We start from the raw sequence: 19,051 nt of genomic DNA on the forward strand, positions 1-19,051 counted from the left end.
ATATCAATGAGGTCTTGCCCTAAGCCATGAGGCCCCAGGATACATTGGATTTACAGTTTTGGATGCTTTATTATCGAACGTCCAAAAAGAAGATACAAAAGCTGCTTTATTTACCAAGCAAGTGCACTAAGCCTAAGGAAAGTTTTGGTCCTTTTGCTAAGGTGTCAGATGTTTGAGGCAGTTGGGCAGATGGCTGTTTTAGGTCCCAGCTTAGCATTTCCGAGGCTGTTGGATAATGTACATCTTTTTCATTGGCGTGACCTTCTCCAGAGCGGGCCTGGGTTTTTCATGTGCCATGTGCACTACTGCTGGAAATTTATGGCTGAGCTAAATGTGAGAAGGAAAGAAAAAGTAATCGTATTGGATCTTTTGGGCTATGAAGTTTTAAAGTAGAATAAAGCAATACAGTTGGTCAGGGAAATTTCACAATTTTGTTTACTTCTTTGATAATATCTCTTTTTCCCATACCGTTTCCAGCTTTGGGCCCATGGTGTGTTAACCTAGGACTTCCCTCATTCATTTATCTCTAATTTGTAAAATTATAAAATATATTATATTAAAATAATCTACATAATGTATATGTACATCCATATCTATGTCTTGAAGTGACATTTTTAAAGGTAGACACAGTTCATTATTTCTGCATCAGTCGTCTAATATTAGCAATTATTTTGGCACCAGTATGCAAATATGGATCACTATATTCTAAGAAGGCTATGGGAACATTTGAGAAAGTCCTGAGGGGGAAGAAACTCTCAGTTGTCAAAAGATCAGAAATTAGAGAACCTCTGAAAGATGTTAGGAAGAGTTAGGGCTGTTTATTAGGTTGAAACATGTGAAATTGCTATTTTAATAGGTATAAAATTGTGTAATATTGGCCATTTCATATGGTTCAGTCTAAACAGTCTGATGAAGAGAAGGCTGAGGAATGACTTCCTAGCTTCAAGCACCAAAAGTTCTCATTAGTCATCTCCACAGAAGACATGTATGAGGAAACAGGCTTAAATAGATTTAAATGAACACAGACAGTTACTATTTGACAATAAGAGCACTTTCATACAGAACCAGAAGACCTTAAGAAATCAAGGATGGTTTAAAATCAAATGGATGCTCAATGCTGCAAGGACTTCAGACATAATTTTCGTAGGAAGAGAATTTGGACCCAGTGACATTTTGGGTCAATTCCAGTTCTTGGTTTTCAAGCCATTGATACAAATATAGGGGTATCGAAGGATACCTTCTTTAGCAAGCAAGGATGGGATAGCTCAGCTCACTAGGAATTTAACTGAATCACTATTGAACATAGATGCCCTTGCCTTGACACTCAAATTAAATAAAAGGGGAGATAAATTGTTCATGACCCCAAGCATTACATTGTTTATGGTTTGTTTGGGCTCTGCTAAGTCAGGAAAACATAGGTGCCTTATATCTCTTCTCAAATGTCCCTGAGCCCTAGGCATACAGCCTTCCCTTTCATGTGAAACTTGACACTAGAAAGTCCTTTCTTCTTGGCCTTAAAAAATTAAACACACTGGAAGAACATAACCTGAAGTGTTAACAATGGTTATCTCTGAGGGAAAGAATTATGGGCAATTCCTAGTCTTTTTCTTTATTTTGCCTATCAGTATTTTTCTAAAATTGTTCTTTTACAATGTGCAAGTATAAGTTATATAATAATTAAACCCAAGGATAGTCTATGTTGGCATTCTAGCAGAAAGGAAGAAAAATCTTAAAAAAAGGAACTGAAGACTTTTTTTTTGTCAGCTCAGTTATCATCAGGCTACATGACATGCATTTTATAGCATGGTAAAGGCAGAGTGTTTTGTTTTGTTTTTCTTTTAACATTAGAAGCAGAAGGAAACCTAAGAGGTCACTGACTTTAGTAGTTTTCTCCCAGACTGGATGCCTTTAGTGTCAACTAAAACAGATGGGTTATTTCATGTTAGCTCTAAAATCACATTCAAGAGACTACAGGTAGGAAGAACAACCTGGCAAGTTACTTCAAGTTGAATGTAAATGTAAGGTAAGGGGGTGGGGGGAGAAAGGAAATGAACAAGTAATTATGACATAACAGAAACCTAGGCAATTCGCCAAGGTGAGATGGAGCAAGATGACAAGTTGAGACTGAAGAGAGGAAGCCACGATGCTGACTGTTGTTCTTACGGCGTGAGCGTGTTGATAGGTAGAGGTGGGAAAGCAGAGCAGAAAGGAGAGAGTGTTGGAACACACTCATTGCTTAATGTGGCACTAATTCATCTCCAGGGTTATTTCCACAATTTAGGGCCTGCATTTTTTGATCATTTAAAAAATTGTGGTAAATACACCTAACATAAAATTTACCACTTCAACCATTTTTAAGTGTATAATTTAGAGACATTAAATACATTTACATTGTTGTGCAAACTTCCCTACCATCCATCTCCGGAAATTTTCATTATACCAAACTGAAACTGTGCACCCCCGGAACAATAAATCCTCATTTGCTCCTTCCCCAGCGGCTCCCAACCACCATTTTCTGCAGTGACTGCACCACTTTCCATTCTCACCAGTAATGCACAAGAGTTAGGGGTTACATTTTAACCAAGGTGTTTAACTGAGATTCTAAAAGCTCTACTCAACTGCTTCTCAGAAGGGAAATGCCACAGATGTGAATGAACAGGAGGCTGCCTCTGGGGCTCATTGGCCATTTATATCTGGTTGGGGAAAGTTTAGGGAAAAAAATATCAACAAGATTGAGAAGAAAGTGGAAATTAATTTGAGCAAAGATAATAAATAGCCTTAGAAACACTGCCCATAATTATTAAATTACAAATCTACAGGTTGGGGGGTGGGGCAGGAACAGGGTTTTCTAGCACCTATTGTACAGGGTGGGGCAAAAGTAGGTTTACAATTGTTCACATGGAAAATAATCCAATAATTAATAAGTAACAATGCAGGAATTAACTCTGCGTTTTGAGTACTCACAACTGTAAACCTCCTTTTGCCACACCCTGGTATATACAACAAGAGTCAAGTTGACTTTCTCCCTCCATCAGGAACATCCTAATGTAGAAGGACTTGGGGGATTGTGGGTACAGAGTCTATAAGGAATCTTCCATTAGAATTGAAACTGTAAATAAAACAGCCCCTCAATGTCCTAATTCTGTGTTGTAGATTTTATATCAGTGCAGATGGGAAGATTTTATTTTCAAGTCTGAACTAGAAATACGTAGGAATAGCTTCACAGAATACAATCTACAGCCCATTGTGCTTTCAGTCTGGCGCCTTAACTTTGGGGAAGCTTGGGATTCTTCATCATTCATCTTTGTAAAATGATAGGGTTTGTAGAAAGATGTTTCTTGTCTGATTCATTAGGGTAAGAAAATCTAGGGTAACTCTGCAAGAGAGAGAACTCAAGGCAGGCATATGTGTGAGGGCTCTGTCCCACTGTGTCTCTGTCACATAAGGGCCAACACATTGAACTTGAAAAGCAGATCAGTAGAAACTCCCACATTGAGAATTTACCTGCATCTTGGGTAGCTGTGACCTCAGAACCTATATTTTTGTTTTCAGAGAAAAAGCAAAAGAAGCATGTTAAAAGTCTTTACAACTGGAGCTGTGAAAGAAATTCTAGATGCGGGAAAATCAATGGCAGGTTTTGCTTTAGACACTGAAGTTAGGTGGTATTGTAGATGGGCAGCTCTTCCATTCATCTTTCCAGGGTGTTAACTTCCAACTTGGCACTTAGATTTCCACACCCCGTTAAGTAAAGTGCTTAAAAACAAAACATTCGGCTTGAGTCAGTGAAATTCAAGGCTACTCCTACGGTGATCTTCATCCACAGGACCAGAGAAACCTTTTTAGATTTGCAGATGCCTTTGATAGTTCCCTCTCCCCCAGGATCCTGTTGCACATCCATCTCACTAACTTTGGCACTGGTGATGCACCTGGCAACTTGAAAAGTGGCCCCAACTTTAACTGGGCTTCAACATTCCACCCTCCTCCACATAGTAACCCAACTCTGTCCTAATGTTTTAACTGGATACTTTCATGTTGAGAAGCTTCACAACTAATGCCAAATTTAACTTCCATAACTATCCAGAGAAGTAATATCCTTGGCAGTACCATTCTCTCTCAACCCTGCCTTAAAAAATTAAGTAAATGAGGAATCATAAATCTCAGAGGAGATACGGTACGTGACTTCTAAAAGGTTAAACAATCTCTAAGGAGTAGGTGGAATTAGGTCTAAGCCAGGTCTTCCGGATTTTTAGCCTAGAGAGCTTTCAGGCTTACATAACTCCTTTTCTGCTAGGAATACATGTCATGTGGTCTGTCACTGGGAAACAGGAATTCTCTTATTATTTAGGGCTGGAGAGGTGGGGAGGGAAGGGGAAAGGCAGTGGGGACAGAGGTCTGTGTGCAGGGAGGAGTGGGGAGATAGTGGGAGGGGAAATTTTAGGCTGCTTCCCACTTAGATGTGTACAGTCCAACATTTTGGGGATTATTTTTCAATGTCCCCAGTCTTAAACCCTAGGTTGGGTATCCTCAGATAAACAGCATATGGATAGAAATTTCCCACCACAATTGTTATAATCCTAGACTCTAAATTCTTAAATTGGTATGAGAATTAGCATGGATTCTTGGAACTAGACAGAATTCTAGCCGAGGGTATGAATTAATGTTAATAAGTGCAGAGGATAGGACCCTCATTTCTGCTACTGTATTTCTTTTGGCCAATTGCATATTGTTAGGTCTTTGTGACAATATATTTTGTGGAGGGAATCATTGTAATACAGGTGAAAATTTACCAGCAGATGCAAATAGCTATATTTCTATATCCTTTATGTCTTTTAATTTTTTGGAATGAGATGTATAATTTATACACATTTATTTTTTAATTAAGGTATAATTTTTCTACAGTAAAATATATCCCTTACAGTTTTACAAGTATATATAGTCTGTGACCACCACTACACTCAAAATATAGAACCATTCCATCACCCCTCCCCACCTCAAAAATCACTCCCTCCTGTCTCATTGTAATCAACCCCTCCACTCACCCCCAACTCCTGACAACCACTGATTGCAACATATCTATTTTTCAAAAGGCATTGGTCCTTTTACCCAAGATTAACCTTTATTATGAAATCCTATTGCATGTCAGTTTGAATTATGGATTCAGGGAGGATTTTTCTTAGCTGTAAGGAAATATGTGGATCCCCCTAACTTCCATATTCAAGATAGTCACTATGGTAATCTTGGGACTTGATTTTCTGGCCTTTTATCTTTTGCCCAGGAATTCAAATAGTGCCCTGTTAGGATATCTGCCTGGGACTAGAAGCTGACACTTACTGAGTGCTAACTGTGTCTGACTGTGCTAAGGACTTTGCACATGTTTTATAACTTCCTTTTATTCTCACAATATCACTTTGATGTGGGTACTATTAATCACATTCCCATTTATAGATGAGGAAACAGAGGTACAGAAAAGTGAAGAGACCTGCCCAAGGACATTAGTGACTGGCTAGCTAGTGACTGGCAAAGCCAGCATAAGACCCAGGCATCTGATGTCTGATGCAAGAGACTGTTTTAGCCAGCAATCTATGTAGTCTTAGCCACATTCCCACTTCAGTAAACACTGAACTAAGTGTTAAAGTTTTACTTTTTCTTTTAAGAAATATTTTTATTGATTTTTCAAGAGAGAGGAAGGGAAAGGGAGAGAGAGAAACATCAATGGGAGAGTGAAGCATCGATTGGCAACTTCCTGCATGCCCCTTACTGGGGATCTTGCAACCTGGGCATGTGCCCTGACTGGGAAACGATCTGGCATCCTTTCTGGGCATGGGACGATGCCCAGCCAATGAGCCACACCAGCCAGGGAAAAGCTTTTCTTTTTAAATGTATAGTTGCTGTTAAAAATATTTCTAACAACACACTATCTCACTGTTGTCTTATTATTCCAAATACAGCTTATTATTACTTTTGTTATTTGAGTCTTCTTTTTATCTTTGAAATAAAGAATTAATATTTTTAACTGAAAGTGAAAGAACTTCTCTATGTCATAGACATACGGACGTAGGTCTATAAAAAACAACATAAACCCTTGCATCATAACTAACACACAGCATAATAAACCTTTATTGATCACAATCCTTAAACATTTTATTTTGGGTTAACATATATTTTAGAGGAATGTGCCATCTAGTTTCACTCACAACTGTGGCATTCTCTCGACCCTGAGGAAGAGGCATTTAGTGGGCAGGAGCAAGAGAATGTGAGATGCAGGAGCGGGAAGCTTGTGTTGCCCTGGCAGGGCCTCGTCCATCCCTGTCCCTCCTGTAAAGCCAGCAAGGCAAAGAGGCACTTAAGATCTCACCTCGAATCTATTTGACGGGAGAACCAGGCCCCACCTGAGAAGGCTCTGTAGCTACACTCTGTAATCAAGATCTCGTCTTGTACTCTGCTTTGTAACCTCCCATGGACCACAGACATACCCTTTTATTTCACTTCCATGACGCCAGTGCTACTCGCCAGAGCAGAGCGCAAACAGGCAACTCCGTGCCTGGCGCTGTTCCAAGAGTTTACCGTCTATGAACTCGTTTATTCCACACAACAAAACTCTCAGGCGTATTCTCTTTCTTTTCTCCATTTTACAAATGAGAAATCAGAGGCACAGGATAAGTAACTTGCTCAGGGTCATACAGAGAGTAAGTGGAAGGGCCGGTGCCAGATGGGGACTCAGAGGCCTAGCCGCACAGTTTCTGCTCTAATCTTTTTCAGATCCCTAATTCTGGCAGTAACGGCAAGTCTTCCTTCTATAAAGGATGCCCAGTCCTGTCCCTTTAATAAATGTGGGAGCAGCTGAAAGAGTGGCTCTTCATTGCCTTAAATGCAAAGTATCTGCCCCCTAGAAATAAAATCAGGACTCTCACTCAGCTCACCTATGTGACTGAAAAACAAACTCTTGAATACGAAACCAAACCATTGTCTTTCTGATAAGTTTTCTTAGTTTCTTGAGTTACTTAGAAGAAATCCCAGATATAGAAATAAAAATAGCAGTGGTCAACCACCTTTGTAAACAAGCTTCACTGGATAAAGCCAGCCAGTGCCCAGCCTTCCTCCCGCCCTGAACTGCAGCCCTCCACCACCCGCACTCACCTCAGATCAAATTCTGCCTTACGGGGGTGGTGGGGAGAAAGGTCAGAACTGCGGAATTCCCAATACACAGGCTGCCTTTTTATGAAAACGTGCCAATGTCTCCGAGAAATATTTGGGATGGCAAGTAAAATTCTGCCAGTTTGGTTTATTTTCTAACTTTAGTTCTTGCTTTGTTTTCTGTATTATTTTTGAGGTGATTTATAAAATGGACACTAGGAATTTGGGAGAAACAGCTTTTCTCACCAAGACCTCTTTGTGTTCCTCGGACTGAAGGCAGATCATTTCACAAGGACATCAAACCTCTGAGCTGGGGAAACCTCAGTGGTCACCGACTTGCTCACCCATGCAGCCTGAGGGTTGGGTGAGTACTGTCTGGGAGCATCCCACGATACATCTCACCCACCGCTCACCTTCTCCAGTGTGTCATTCAGGGCATCCATCGTCTGTATTTTGGCAACATTCACAGTGGCACTGCAAAGGTGAAAGGAAACTTCATGTAGGACCTGCAAACTTTCCCCCTGAGAGGGTAAATGATTTATACAGAGGGCGGTCTACTTGGCCTTTAAGGTTTACTCTGCTTGACTACATCTAGAAGACAAAAAATCCTGCCTCTGTGTGCCCACGTGCTAACACACGCTTTGTAGGCCAACTTATTATTACTCTTGTGTTTAAAGTCTTCGCTGAAGTATAGTACATTTGCGGAAAAGTGCTCAGTTATCAGTGCATAGCTTGGTGAATATTCACATACTTAAAACACTCGTCTAACCTGCTGCCCCTAAGGATAACCACTGCCCTGATGTATAGCCCTGTAGATTCATTTTGACGGGTTTTGAACTTCATAACGTGAGTGATATAGCATGCACTCTATTGTGTCTGGCTGCTTTTCTGAGGCCAAGTTATTTTGTAGGAGGGTTTCAATCAGGGCCAAGCCTGCAGTACAATTTCTTGAAGGAAGCTCTGTGCTTGGCATATTTTCTTTTTCTGGATGGTTTGTGTTGGTTGGTACAAGTTATTAGGAAACAGACATAGATTGATGATGCCTAGAAACTTATTTTCCAGGGTATATTTTTCAAAAGCTATTCTCCAAGAAAATGTAAGGGGAGATGTGTGTCTATGAAGACGAGGCACTCATATCCCACGCGCCCATTTACCAAGCAGATGTGAGCAGCAGAGGTGAATTGATGGTGGAGCTAATGAAGCTGCAGCTCCACCGCCGCTCACTGCACAGGAAGGGCCCTAGCCATTTCATATTGGTAATTTGTTATTATTTTTATTTAAAATGGCACCTAAATTGTATAAGCTTTAAGTCCTACCTACTTATATCTATCCCTGGTAAATAGGGAGAGAAAGAGACAGAGAGAGAGGTTTCTTGCTGTTTAAGCTCTGTAGTAGTCCAATTCCCATCTTTTAACAACTATTAGAAAAAAATTGAGTGTTGTTTTTTAAGAGGGTTCCAATCACCTCTTTATTACTCTCTAGGCAACTCCTCTTCCTACATTGTTCAGCTGAGGTTGGAATTAATAGTAAGTCCCCTTTTTCTGAGCTGCAGAGAAATGTGACTTGTCTACTGGTTGCCAACTAGACTGTCATTTCCAAGCTATGACTCTAGTTCTGAAACCCTGGCCCAGGCATGTTAAGTGTCACAATAAACAGGGCTTATGCTTAAGTCAGGTCTTAGTAACAGAATTGCTTTCCAAAGTAACCATCTTGCAAGTCCACCACAGCCCATCATCGCTCACAGAGTGCTTCCTCTGTTCTAGGAGCTGTCCTCAGGCCGGGTCACTACAGAAATAATATGTGACCCCCACTCTTGAGGACTCTCAGCTTTGCCTTCCTTACGTGATGGTTATTTTCTTGTATCAGGAGAAACAAAAACTCACTGCTAAAGGGACTAATGAGTATTTTATTTTAATGTAGAAAATATCTTCAAACAATTTCCTTCACAGAAATCAGAAAGAAAACTAAAAATGATCTAAAAATATTTTATATGAAAGAGCCAGAGAAAATCCATAGTCTCCCTCCCTCCGAATTCTCCTTCTGATACTGTTGCTATTTTAACTCTTAAGGTGGTACCTTGAGCATCCTTTAATCACTCCTTCAAATGCTCCTCAACTCATCTGTGGAAACCATATTGAGAGAGTCTCTGAAATGCCCCCCATTACACTGCTTAGAGGAGCCAGTTCTGCATATTTATTTCTTTTGGAACATACTCATTTTCCTTAACTAAGGCCCTGAGTGATTGGGCCATTTGCGTGCCTGACCCAGCCCACAGCTTTTTGCTTAGCTCTGGGAACAGTGCAGCATGTCAAGGTTACGGTGGAAGGAGCAGGGAGAAACCAGCCCCAGTATCTATAAGCCTTCCTGCTATGTCAAATATAGCAGCCATTAATAGTTTCTAAATAATTTAGTGATGAATTTAAAACAACTAAAAAGCATTTATTTTTAATTTAAGAGATTTGCTTCAGCATAAAGCATATGAGAATAGGGCAGCCAAGGGACAATATTTTAAAGGCTAACGTGAAAATAGAATAAAGGGATGTGCATCAGGTTTGAATGCATTTAGGATTGTGTCATTTAAGTACAAGACAGCTGGGCTGGACTCAGCAGGCGGGAGGGTGGGTGGGGTTGGTGATGGAGGCCCAGAAAGAGTCCTCCAGAAGGCAGCCACCTTTCCCCTGAGTGTGCCTTTCACCTCCAGTCTGCATCACCACTGATCTTGACCCCCACCCCGCCGCACCTTGGCGGCTGCCTCTAACCCTGCTTAGCAAAAGCCTTGGGGGCCTTGGTTTGTCCTGAAACACTGGGGAGCCTCTGACTTCTACAAGAAGAGTCACTGAAAACTGGAGGCGATGCAGGAGAAAAAATCAGGCAGTCTCCTACCTTGTTTTCTCAGATCCTGTTCTTTTGGTGTGTCTCTCCAAGATGCCAATTTCTTGTTTTTTGGAAATTCGCATCCCTCCAGCTTTTACTATAAACAAATAAACATTGACATGGGAGTCATGGTCAGAACAGCAAGAGAGGGCGTGCTTTGTTATTCCAGGTATAAATTTAGATTTGAAAAAAATTTAGAACCTATTTTTTTAAAGATTCAAACTTTTATCTAAAACAATGCAATAAAAGAAGTTACTTTGAAACCACATAAGCTAAGAAAAAATATATTCTGTGCAAACAAGGTGGGGAGGGGAAGAAGCGCTGAGGTCTGCTTGTTTATGTTCAGGGAGGGGAACCGAGCTTTAAAAGGCAGCAGGTCACAGCTTCCATTTGGGGAGATGAGTAACAACGTACTCCCTTAGGCATTTCACTGCAAAACATTTTTTCTTGTTATCAAACCAATTACACTCTTCATGATAGCAACTGACAATTACAGTGTGATCCTCCTATTTTCCCACAAGATTAAAGTTTGTGCACCGCTTGCATTTTTTTTGCAGCCAAAGCTTTCAAAAGCCAGATTCTGAGAATGAGCCAAAAGTCAGGGCAATAGTGATAACAGGCATTTAATTCAACAGAGATGCTTCTGATCCCACCGGATACCCACTTTTCATCTCAGACCTCGAACCTCTCTCGGATGTTGGCCAAGCTCAGATATTGTAATGAGTAATTAAAATACATTAATAATCATGCCATTCAATAGATCAATTAGTGTTAATTAGGCTACAGATGACCTAACAGCAATTCAAGTGTTTAACAATGTCAGATGAAACCAACTTTTGTAAAGGAACAACCCATTTCAGATTGCAAGTCAAAGTAAATACTATTTTTCTGTTCCCAGGAAATTTGCACATCTAAAATCTGACAAGCTCAAATGAGAAAAAGCTAAATGGACACTGATTTCTTTGAACCTGTTCATTCTTTTTTATGGGAATGTCAAATGGACAGTTTTCTAAAATTAGCTCCAATAAAGTGAAAAATAAGGAAAACTGATTGTTTCTCCATGCCTTTGTGAGTTGACTTAGTCATTACTCTTTTAAAATTATTATTTAATTTATTGCTTTGATTATAATACATGCATAAAGCACAAAATTCAAAAAGCATGAAAAGGTCTGCAGTCTGTTTCCTACCATTAATTCCCAGCCCCCTGGTTCATCTCCCTAGATGTCATAAGTGCCCCATGTATTCATCCACAGATATTCTATATGTCTACCTACATGTTATTATTTTTTAAATAGTAGCATAAGATATACAGTGTTCTGCATCTTGTCTGTTTATATTTTTCATTCAATCATATGCTTTGGAATAAATTCTCTTTCAATACACATATAAGAATGTGCTTTTCTTTTTAACATCTTTAAAATGTCATTATATAAACATTCTGTGTTTACTTAACCAATTCCCAAATATTAAGACATTTCAGATATTTCTAACCCATTGCTATTATAAACCATACTGCAATGAATATCCTTTCATATATATATAATTTTGCACAAGTGCAAATAAATCCATGGGCTAAATTTCTACAAGTGATCTTGTTAGTTCTCAAGAGTATACATTTGGAATTTTGTTAAATCTTGCAAAATTGCCCTTCACAGAGTTTGCGCCAGTTTTTCAGTCTCACCAGCAATGACGACAGTTGTCTCCCCATGTCCCTTGCAGCCATGTAAGCTAGAAAACATTTGGTTTTGTCAATCAATAAATCTTTAAAAACATGGTAGCCCACTGTTTTATTTGCATTTCTTATATTTTATTAAAGGTTGAACTTGTTTCTGTGTTTTAGGAGCCATTTATATATTTTTTATGAACTATTCAAATTTTTTCCTATTTTTTTTATTGATTCATAGGAGCTGTTTATCTCTGAGATGTATCACAAATATAAAATATTTTACCAGTTACTGCCTTTTTTGTTAATGATGTTTTTGCCAATGAGACATTTCCTTTTTTTGTTAGCCTTTTGTGGGTTTTGTATTACTAAGGAATTCCCCATTAGGATATTTTATAAATATCATTCCATATTTTCTTCTAGAACTTTTATGGTTTCATTTTGCATAATCAATCTTTGATTGTATGTTTAAATCCTTGACTTTCTAGAATGTATTTTATGTAATTCATGTGGCAGCATAATAGATTTTTAAAATTAGATTATCCCAATAATATTTTAAAAATCCATCTTTTATCTATTAATTTGAAATGCCATCTTTATCATATACTAAGTTCTCATATATGTATATGTGTACTACATGTGTGTACACATGTGCATATATATTTCTTCTATTCTGTTCCATTAACCTCTCTGTCTATTTATATGCCATTACAACTCTATTTAAATTATTGCAGTATTATAATATATTTTACTATCTGACAGAGTTAGTCCTTCTTTGTTAAATTTTCTTTGCAGAATTTTACTAGCTATTCTTATTTATTTTTCCATATAGACTTTAGAATCAGTATGTTAATTTCCTATACAAAATCCTGTTGGTATTAAAGATCTTGCTTTAAATTTATAGATATTTTTAAAAGAAAAACTTTGTATCTTTATATTCCTGGTAGCTCTCTGTTCAAGAACAGGATATGCTTTCCCATTATTTATGTCTTCTTTTGAGTCCCTCAGTAACTTGTTCACATAATCTCACACATTTATTATTAGATTTTATTCCTAAGCATTTTATCTTTGTTGTTGCTGTTGCTATTGTAAATGAGGTCTAGACTTCCATTATAACTCTAACAGATTGTCCTTATATCACTATTATTGATTTTATATCCCAATCTCATTAAATTTTCTCATTGTTCATAATAGTTTTAAATTGATTCTTAGGTTTTCCAGGTTTAAAAACTGATTATTGGTGATGGACATTTTTGTCATCCTAATTTTTAAAGATTGCTTTTAGTGTTTTCCTATTAAGCATAATGTATACTTAGGAGAAGTGTATTTTCATAAATATACTGTTTCATCATGTTAAGGAAGTATCCTTCTAGTACTGTTTCATTGCACTTAAAATTACAAACACATATTTAATTTTATCAAATGCCTTTTTAGCATAAACAGACATAAGATTTTTCTGCTTATTATGGTTAATTATATTAATAAATGTCTTATATGAAACCATCCTTGTATTCATGGAATAAACTCTACTCGGTCATTTTGAATCACCAACCTGTTTCTCTTATTGATCATAAAAGCCGCTCACTAGAATTTTGTAATATTAGATGCAGTCTAGGGGGAAAAATGCTATTCTCATATTTGGTTTCCTTTAAATTCATATGTATATATACACAGATATATACATATACACACACACACACACGCACATATGAAAAAAGGCAATATGAAGTACTCAGCAGCAGAAACGAAATTATGTGGAAACACCTGCACGGCCACGGGGTACAGAAGTGAAATAAGCCAATGCCTGGCTGTTGCAGGAAGACGGAGGAGTGCGTGCCCCTGTTTGAGGGGTGGCGCTGTTCACACAACCATTGTCTCCTCTATCAGGAGGAATCAAGTAGCTCTGGAGCCGTGCCTTCAATATCCCTCCCACAGCATTTTTCATTCTTATGACAGGGGCTTTTAAAATAGTTTATGGTAATTATTTTCTTTTTACTGCTCCTTTTGTCTTCCCTGTTGCTATTGTTTCTATACATTTTCTTCCATCTGGGCTGATTTTATTCCCAACAATAGAAGCAAGTTGTTATCGTTAAATAAACAACAGTTAAAAATGAGAAGACCTTTGGAATACTGAGCTTTGTGGCGCTCATTTGAAAGCACATTGGCAAACCAGAGGCTGACCAGAGAAGAGCAGAGTGGAGGAGGGAGCGCACTACCTGAGGATTAGGGAATCGGGGAAGATCACGTCTGAAGAAGCCAAGGCTGGGGAGCTCAGGGGGCCGTCTTCAGAGATCTGGGGGGCTATCATGTGGGAGGAGGAAAGGTTTGTTGGTGAGGAAATGTTATATAGGGGCTGAAGAATTTGTAGTTATTATTATTTCTATTTATTTTATTTTTCCAGAGAAGAGATTGAAGACCAAAGAATGGAAATTCCAGAAAGGCAGGGTCTGGCTACACTTAATAGGGTGCTATTGGAAATGAGGTAGGCTGCCCAGGACATTCGCATGTCCTTTGCCCCTCAGCGTGCCAAAGGGAAGAAGTCTACCTGCTGTGAATATCTTAGGAGGATTTTGGCGAATTTGGTAGCAGTTTAACTAGATGATCTTTATTATGAAGTCCTTACTATGATTCTAACTCTCCCATCTACTTACAAAAGAAAAACCATCACTTCCCTCCCTTCCGGAAGAATATAAGGCACTTAACTGAGAAACAGATACCAACAGGAAATTTTAAAAATGCAAACATGGGAATGAGCCCTTCATTCTTAAGAACAATAAAATAGTGACATTTGAGGGGAAATTAAAAATCCTCCCAGAGGATTCCTATTTCTATGCAGGAGTCTTTGAATCCTCTTTGGTGTAGGGCCATGGGCTTTAAGTGAGTGATTCAGGGAGCGTAGTGAACCACAGCTTGGATCTCCAGAGCACAGTTCTTGTACCAAACGTGTTCGGGTAGGTGCTCTCACTTGGTCAGCCGTGAAGCAGCAGATAATATTCCCTTACTATAATGGATACACTGAGGTATGCGCAGGTGAAGGCTCTCACGACACTGAGGTGACCCAACCAGATGGAACCAGTTTGTGAGAGGGTCATCTTCAAAGCTCTGCCGGGAGCACTGCTGACGCTGGTCTCCTGGGATCTAGAAAAACCACTGTAAATCAACATTTACAACCCAACACCACCGGGTTCTTGCCCATTTTGCTTATACCAGGCAGGTCTGACTCATGGGACCTCTTCAAAGTCTCACTGTAACTAAATTAGTTCATTTACATTTGCAACATTTACATAATTCTGTTTGGGACTATACTGCCTTTTCAACCTTTGTAGAAGAACAAACTGGAATTGGGTGAAGTGAAATATGAACTGATTTAAGATTTTAAAGGGCCTCTGAATACAAATACATAAGGTAAAACTTTAGGTCCTTTCAATGAGCAAAATGAACTAGAGATAGAACATGGAAAAGAGAGACAGACTCTTGAATACTTTCATTAGAAAATCAAAATTTATGTGGGGAAAATAAAACTTTGTTTTCCTATCTCTGAGTAAAAGTTATCCTCCTGTGGCTTCTTTTACAGTTTATACCTTCAAAAATAGACCCTTGAGTTTAAAATGCTAAATAATAATTTTCCAGTTAAGATTTCCCAGACATTTTGCACAGTTTTTCATGGAAGGTAGTCAAGATAAAGAGAGAAAAGCCTGCCAGAAAAATTAAGTTTTTTCTTCACTAATCGGTGGAGAATGTATGTGAAAAAGCTGAACAACACACAGCTTTGTGCAAGCTCTGCCTCGTGACTTAGGACTTTTATGTGAAGATTTTAATTCAGAGATTAGATATTTGCAAAATGCTTCCTTTGAGCTTACATTTGATTTTTCAGCAAATTATAAGCTGCCAATTGGGACCTAAAAGACCCTCCTTGGAAGAAGGATGGGAGCAAGGAGAGAGGGTGTTAGAGAGGAGCACTTCGGCAAGGAGTCCACTTCATTTCAAGTCTGAGCCCCGCTGCCCTCCAGGTGTGTAGCTTTGGACACGTCCCCAACCTTGCTGACTTTCGGTGTGCTCCGCTGTGGAACAGGATGATGCTATGTCCTCAGCCTGCAGGGGTGTTGCCGTGTCTAGAGGGTTCCGTGCAGTGCCGCGAGCACAGGCAGTGTTGAGTGAATTCGGTTGTTCTTGCAGTCATCAAACGCCGTCCCAGCGACGCTCGGGGTAGTGGGTCTCCCAACCTCTCTCTCAAACACACAGATCAAACCTCCTAAGTTGACTCGAGCAGATTGAAGTTAAGAGAATTAAGCCTTTGTGGGTTTTTTTGTGTTGTTTTAAATAACGCTGGCCCTTATGCAGCTATAGTCTACCTCCATTACCTGCATTAGTTTCACACTTGGGGATCTATTCCCCAAACCTGGTTCTCTCTTTCATGGGCCAGAAAATGGATTCTCTCTGGGGGTTCAGTGGTGGTCCCTCTGATAGCTCTGATTCATTTGACTTAAACCACATTAAAAAGTGCAGGGAGTATATAGAAAAACTCATGAACTCCTGCTCTTTCTAGTTCCTTACGTATGTACTTGGCTTCCTTGATCACCTACGCACACAGTTTTGGCTGTGATGAGGCTCTTACAAAACTGAGGGTGAGGCAAATTTAAAAGCAGAAAATGCAAAGCTAAGCATACTAGAGCCCTGGCCAGCTCATGTTTAATGTAGTCTTGTGTCACAGCGTAAATTTATAACCATGGCTAACAGAGGTGCAATATATTATATTAATATACATGGAAGAAAAACTGCAAAGCACTATATTAATATACATGGAAGAAAAACTGCAAAGCACTCGATGTGTAGGTGGGAAAGTTACCACTGGCTGACTTTAGAGTGGTTTCATTTTTAACTGTGATGGGGCAGGCACATGTATATTTTCCATACAGGGCCCTTCTCTTCTGCCTATTGCAATAGTGCCTCATGCAGAAACCCTCAGACATCTGAGGCCTTGCTACTGGGGAGGGTAATTTCTTCTGACAGCTTATGTGTTTTATGAGGCCTGCATTTTATGGGGATTAACATTCATGTTCTGGGTACCCCACATAGGTTATTGCCTTTCATCATCATAACAACCTTACAATATACATGTTAGTTATTACCCCCCATTTTAGAGATGAGAAAACTGATGCTCAGAGATGTGGGTTTAAACCCACGTCTGTCTGATTCCAAAGGCCATGTCAAATCTATCCCATCATACCATGTCTGTTTCCCACTTTCAGGGATCTGTACATTGCTTATAAAAATCTCAGGTGAAGATTTAATGGAATTCTGGTGATGAGTTATTATTGTTCCATAAATAAAAACTTTGCACCATAGCAAACTGGTTCAGACTTAAAATAGGTAGCGAGGCAAGATGAAGGATGAGGCTTCTTTGTTTCCTTGATCTCAGTGGGGAGGCAAAAGTCTGCCTTCATCTCCATTCTAATTACCCCAAACCTCTTATCTGTAGTGTCACAGTTCATAATAATTAATTGTCATGCCAGAGGCATTGTGACATGCTTGATGGATTCATGGTGTGCTATGTACACAGAGTAATTAGCAATCATTAGTGGTGGGGACAGAAAGTTCTTGGTGGTTTCATTTGAACGTTCATTTGGTTAAGTTTATCTCCGTGTTCTTTGTGCGTAAATGTAATTTAGTAAATCAGGTTTTAGCTTAACTGTTTTATGAAAGATTGAAGTGGAGTGGTGAGAAGAGAATGGTGTTCTTTTTGTGTGTGTCATTTTCTGTGTAATGACTTCTCTTCTAATAATTTGCATATATAGTTCCTGACCATTAGGTAGCATCATTAACTTTAAATATAGATAATGTTAAATACTGCTAAATCCAATTATAAATATAAAGTGCCAGGAGTCTGCCACAGGAGAACAGGGCATGGAGCCCAGAACTGGAAACTCAAAATCAGTAGTGAAAATTCTGACTCTTTTCAGCTAGGCTGCCCAACAGAAAACCACAGAACCTCCGTGTCAGTTTTTCATGCTTGGCAAAGGTTATATCTGCCATCATCCTCTGCAGTGAAGATGACTGAAATAACCTTGGTGTAGAGGTGCCCAATTACACCAATAAATACATTTTGTAAATGGAGAAAGGCAAGAACAAAGTGGTCAAGCTTTTAAGCTCTTTCTTAAAGGGAAAAAAGAAGGCAGGCAGTTGAAAGAACATAAAACTGGCTAAACATAGGCCTACACACCTCAGTCAGTCTAGATGAACATATGGTTAAGTACAATAAAACTAATTTCTATATTCCAGAGAGTTGATATAAATAGCATGCATTTAAAGTGTGTGTGTGTGTGTGTGTGTGTGTGAGAGAGAGAGAGAGAGAGAGAGAGAGAGAGAGAGACCTTAGAAAAACAACTTGATAGCTGCGGTTTCCAGTCTGCCAGCCCCAGTGCTTGGGTCCTCACTGGAAAGTGCTCCTCAGCCTGTTGGTAGGCAAACTACATCACTGATACCACTGCCCAACCCAACAGCCTGAGGAGGAAGAGAGAATGGTGGTTGTTCTTGGTGTGGAAGCTGGTTTGCCTGGCTATGAAATCAGAAGATGTATAGGTGTCTTGGGGAAACTGACTCTTAGAGCTGGAACCTCGAGAGAGGAGGTTTCCATGGCAGTAAACCATCTTCCCAGGTGTGGATGTGTCACTCCTGACCCACAGCCAGGGAGGAAAGGACCAACCTCCCTACCTATCTCTTTCCACAGCACCCAAACCCTTGCCCTCCCTTATATAATCAGGTTTTAATTCAGCTGGGACTTGACAAATCCCCAGGTAGTTTTATGCACAAGCCTAGAAAGATCAAAGACATAGGAGGAAATCAGGCCGTATGAAGTTAAAGTAGCAATGGGAGGTTGAGGACCTCTGCTCTGTGGGGCGCCTCTGTCGAAGGCACAGATGGCAGGAGGAGCAGCAGCAGTGAGGCCCTCGCTCCCTACCGGACAGAGGGCAGGTGGGCCGCCTACCTGCAGGAGGATGCCCCCTTTCCAGAGGGGAGGGCAGGACTTGCACTTCATTTGCCATCGCGAGTGCCAGTGCTGGTGCTCTGGAGGCCGTGCCAGCTGTGGCTGTCCCACTGCACCCTGGCTTTATACAGGCTGGGGGCGGGGCCCCTTAAGGGCTTTGCTGAGCAGCAACAGGGCTTGTCACCGAGCTGTCTGGTAACCTGCATCTCCTTGGCAAGTTTTCTCTTGGAAGAAAACTTTCTTCCTATTCCCGTCATCTGAGAAGGTGGAATAGATGGCTAAGGGAGCTCTTATCTTCTTTCAGAAAAGGAAGAAGAGGGGATGAAGCTCAGTGGAAAACTTTTTCTCTCCAACGGTTCACCCACCAAGGATATAATGGAGAATCTGCAATGTGA

General features: G+C 39.8%; 1 protein-coding gene across 2 annotated transcripts; it reads right to left on the bottom strand.

Annotated features, from left to right (window-relative positions):
- Positions 1 to 204: 204 nt before the first annotated feature.
- DAPL1 (death associated protein like 1) lies at positions 205 to 18,714 on the bottom strand. Of its 2 annotated transcripts, XM_087819428.1 has the most exons (5): positions 18,657 to 18,714; positions 10,018 to 10,105; positions 7,548 to 7,608; positions 3,505 to 3,534; positions 205 to 327 (listed from the first exon to the last, which is right to left on the bottom strand). In XM_087819428.1, the coding sequence occupies exons 1-5, from the start codon at positions 18,712 to 18,714 to the stop codon at positions 211 to 213; spliced, it is 354 nt and encodes a 117-aa protein (XP_087675554.1). In that variant the 3' UTR covers positions 205 to 210. The 2 variants fall into 2 exon arrangements, with proteins under 2 accessions (XP_087675554.1, XP_016051109.2); XM_016195623.2 differs by lacking the exon at positions 3,505 to 3,534.
- Between the last annotated feature and the right edge of the window lie 337 nt (positions 18,715 to 19,051).

Source organism: Miniopterus natalensis, chromosome 8, assembly GCF_054644295.1.
Source record: "Miniopterus natalensis isolate mMinNat1 chromosome 8, mMinNat1.hap1, whole genome shotgun sequence".
Lineage (NCBI taxonomy): Eukaryota > Metazoa > Chordata > Mammalia > Chiroptera > Miniopteridae > Miniopterus > Miniopterus natalensis.

Coding starts and splice junctions, on each gene's coding strand:
- DAPL1 (XM_087819428.1), bottom strand. CDS start 18,714: ATGGCAAATGAAGTGCAAGTCCTGCCCTCCCCTCTGGAAAGGGGGCAT. Junction 10,106..18,656: donor AAGGGGGCATCCTCCTGCAG/GTAGGCGGCCCA, acceptor ATTTGTTTATAG/TAAAAGCTGGAGGGATGCGA. Junction 328..3,504: donor CACAGCTACCCAAGATGCAG/GTAAATTCTCAA, acceptor TCTCACATTTAG/CTCAGCCATAAATTTCCAGC.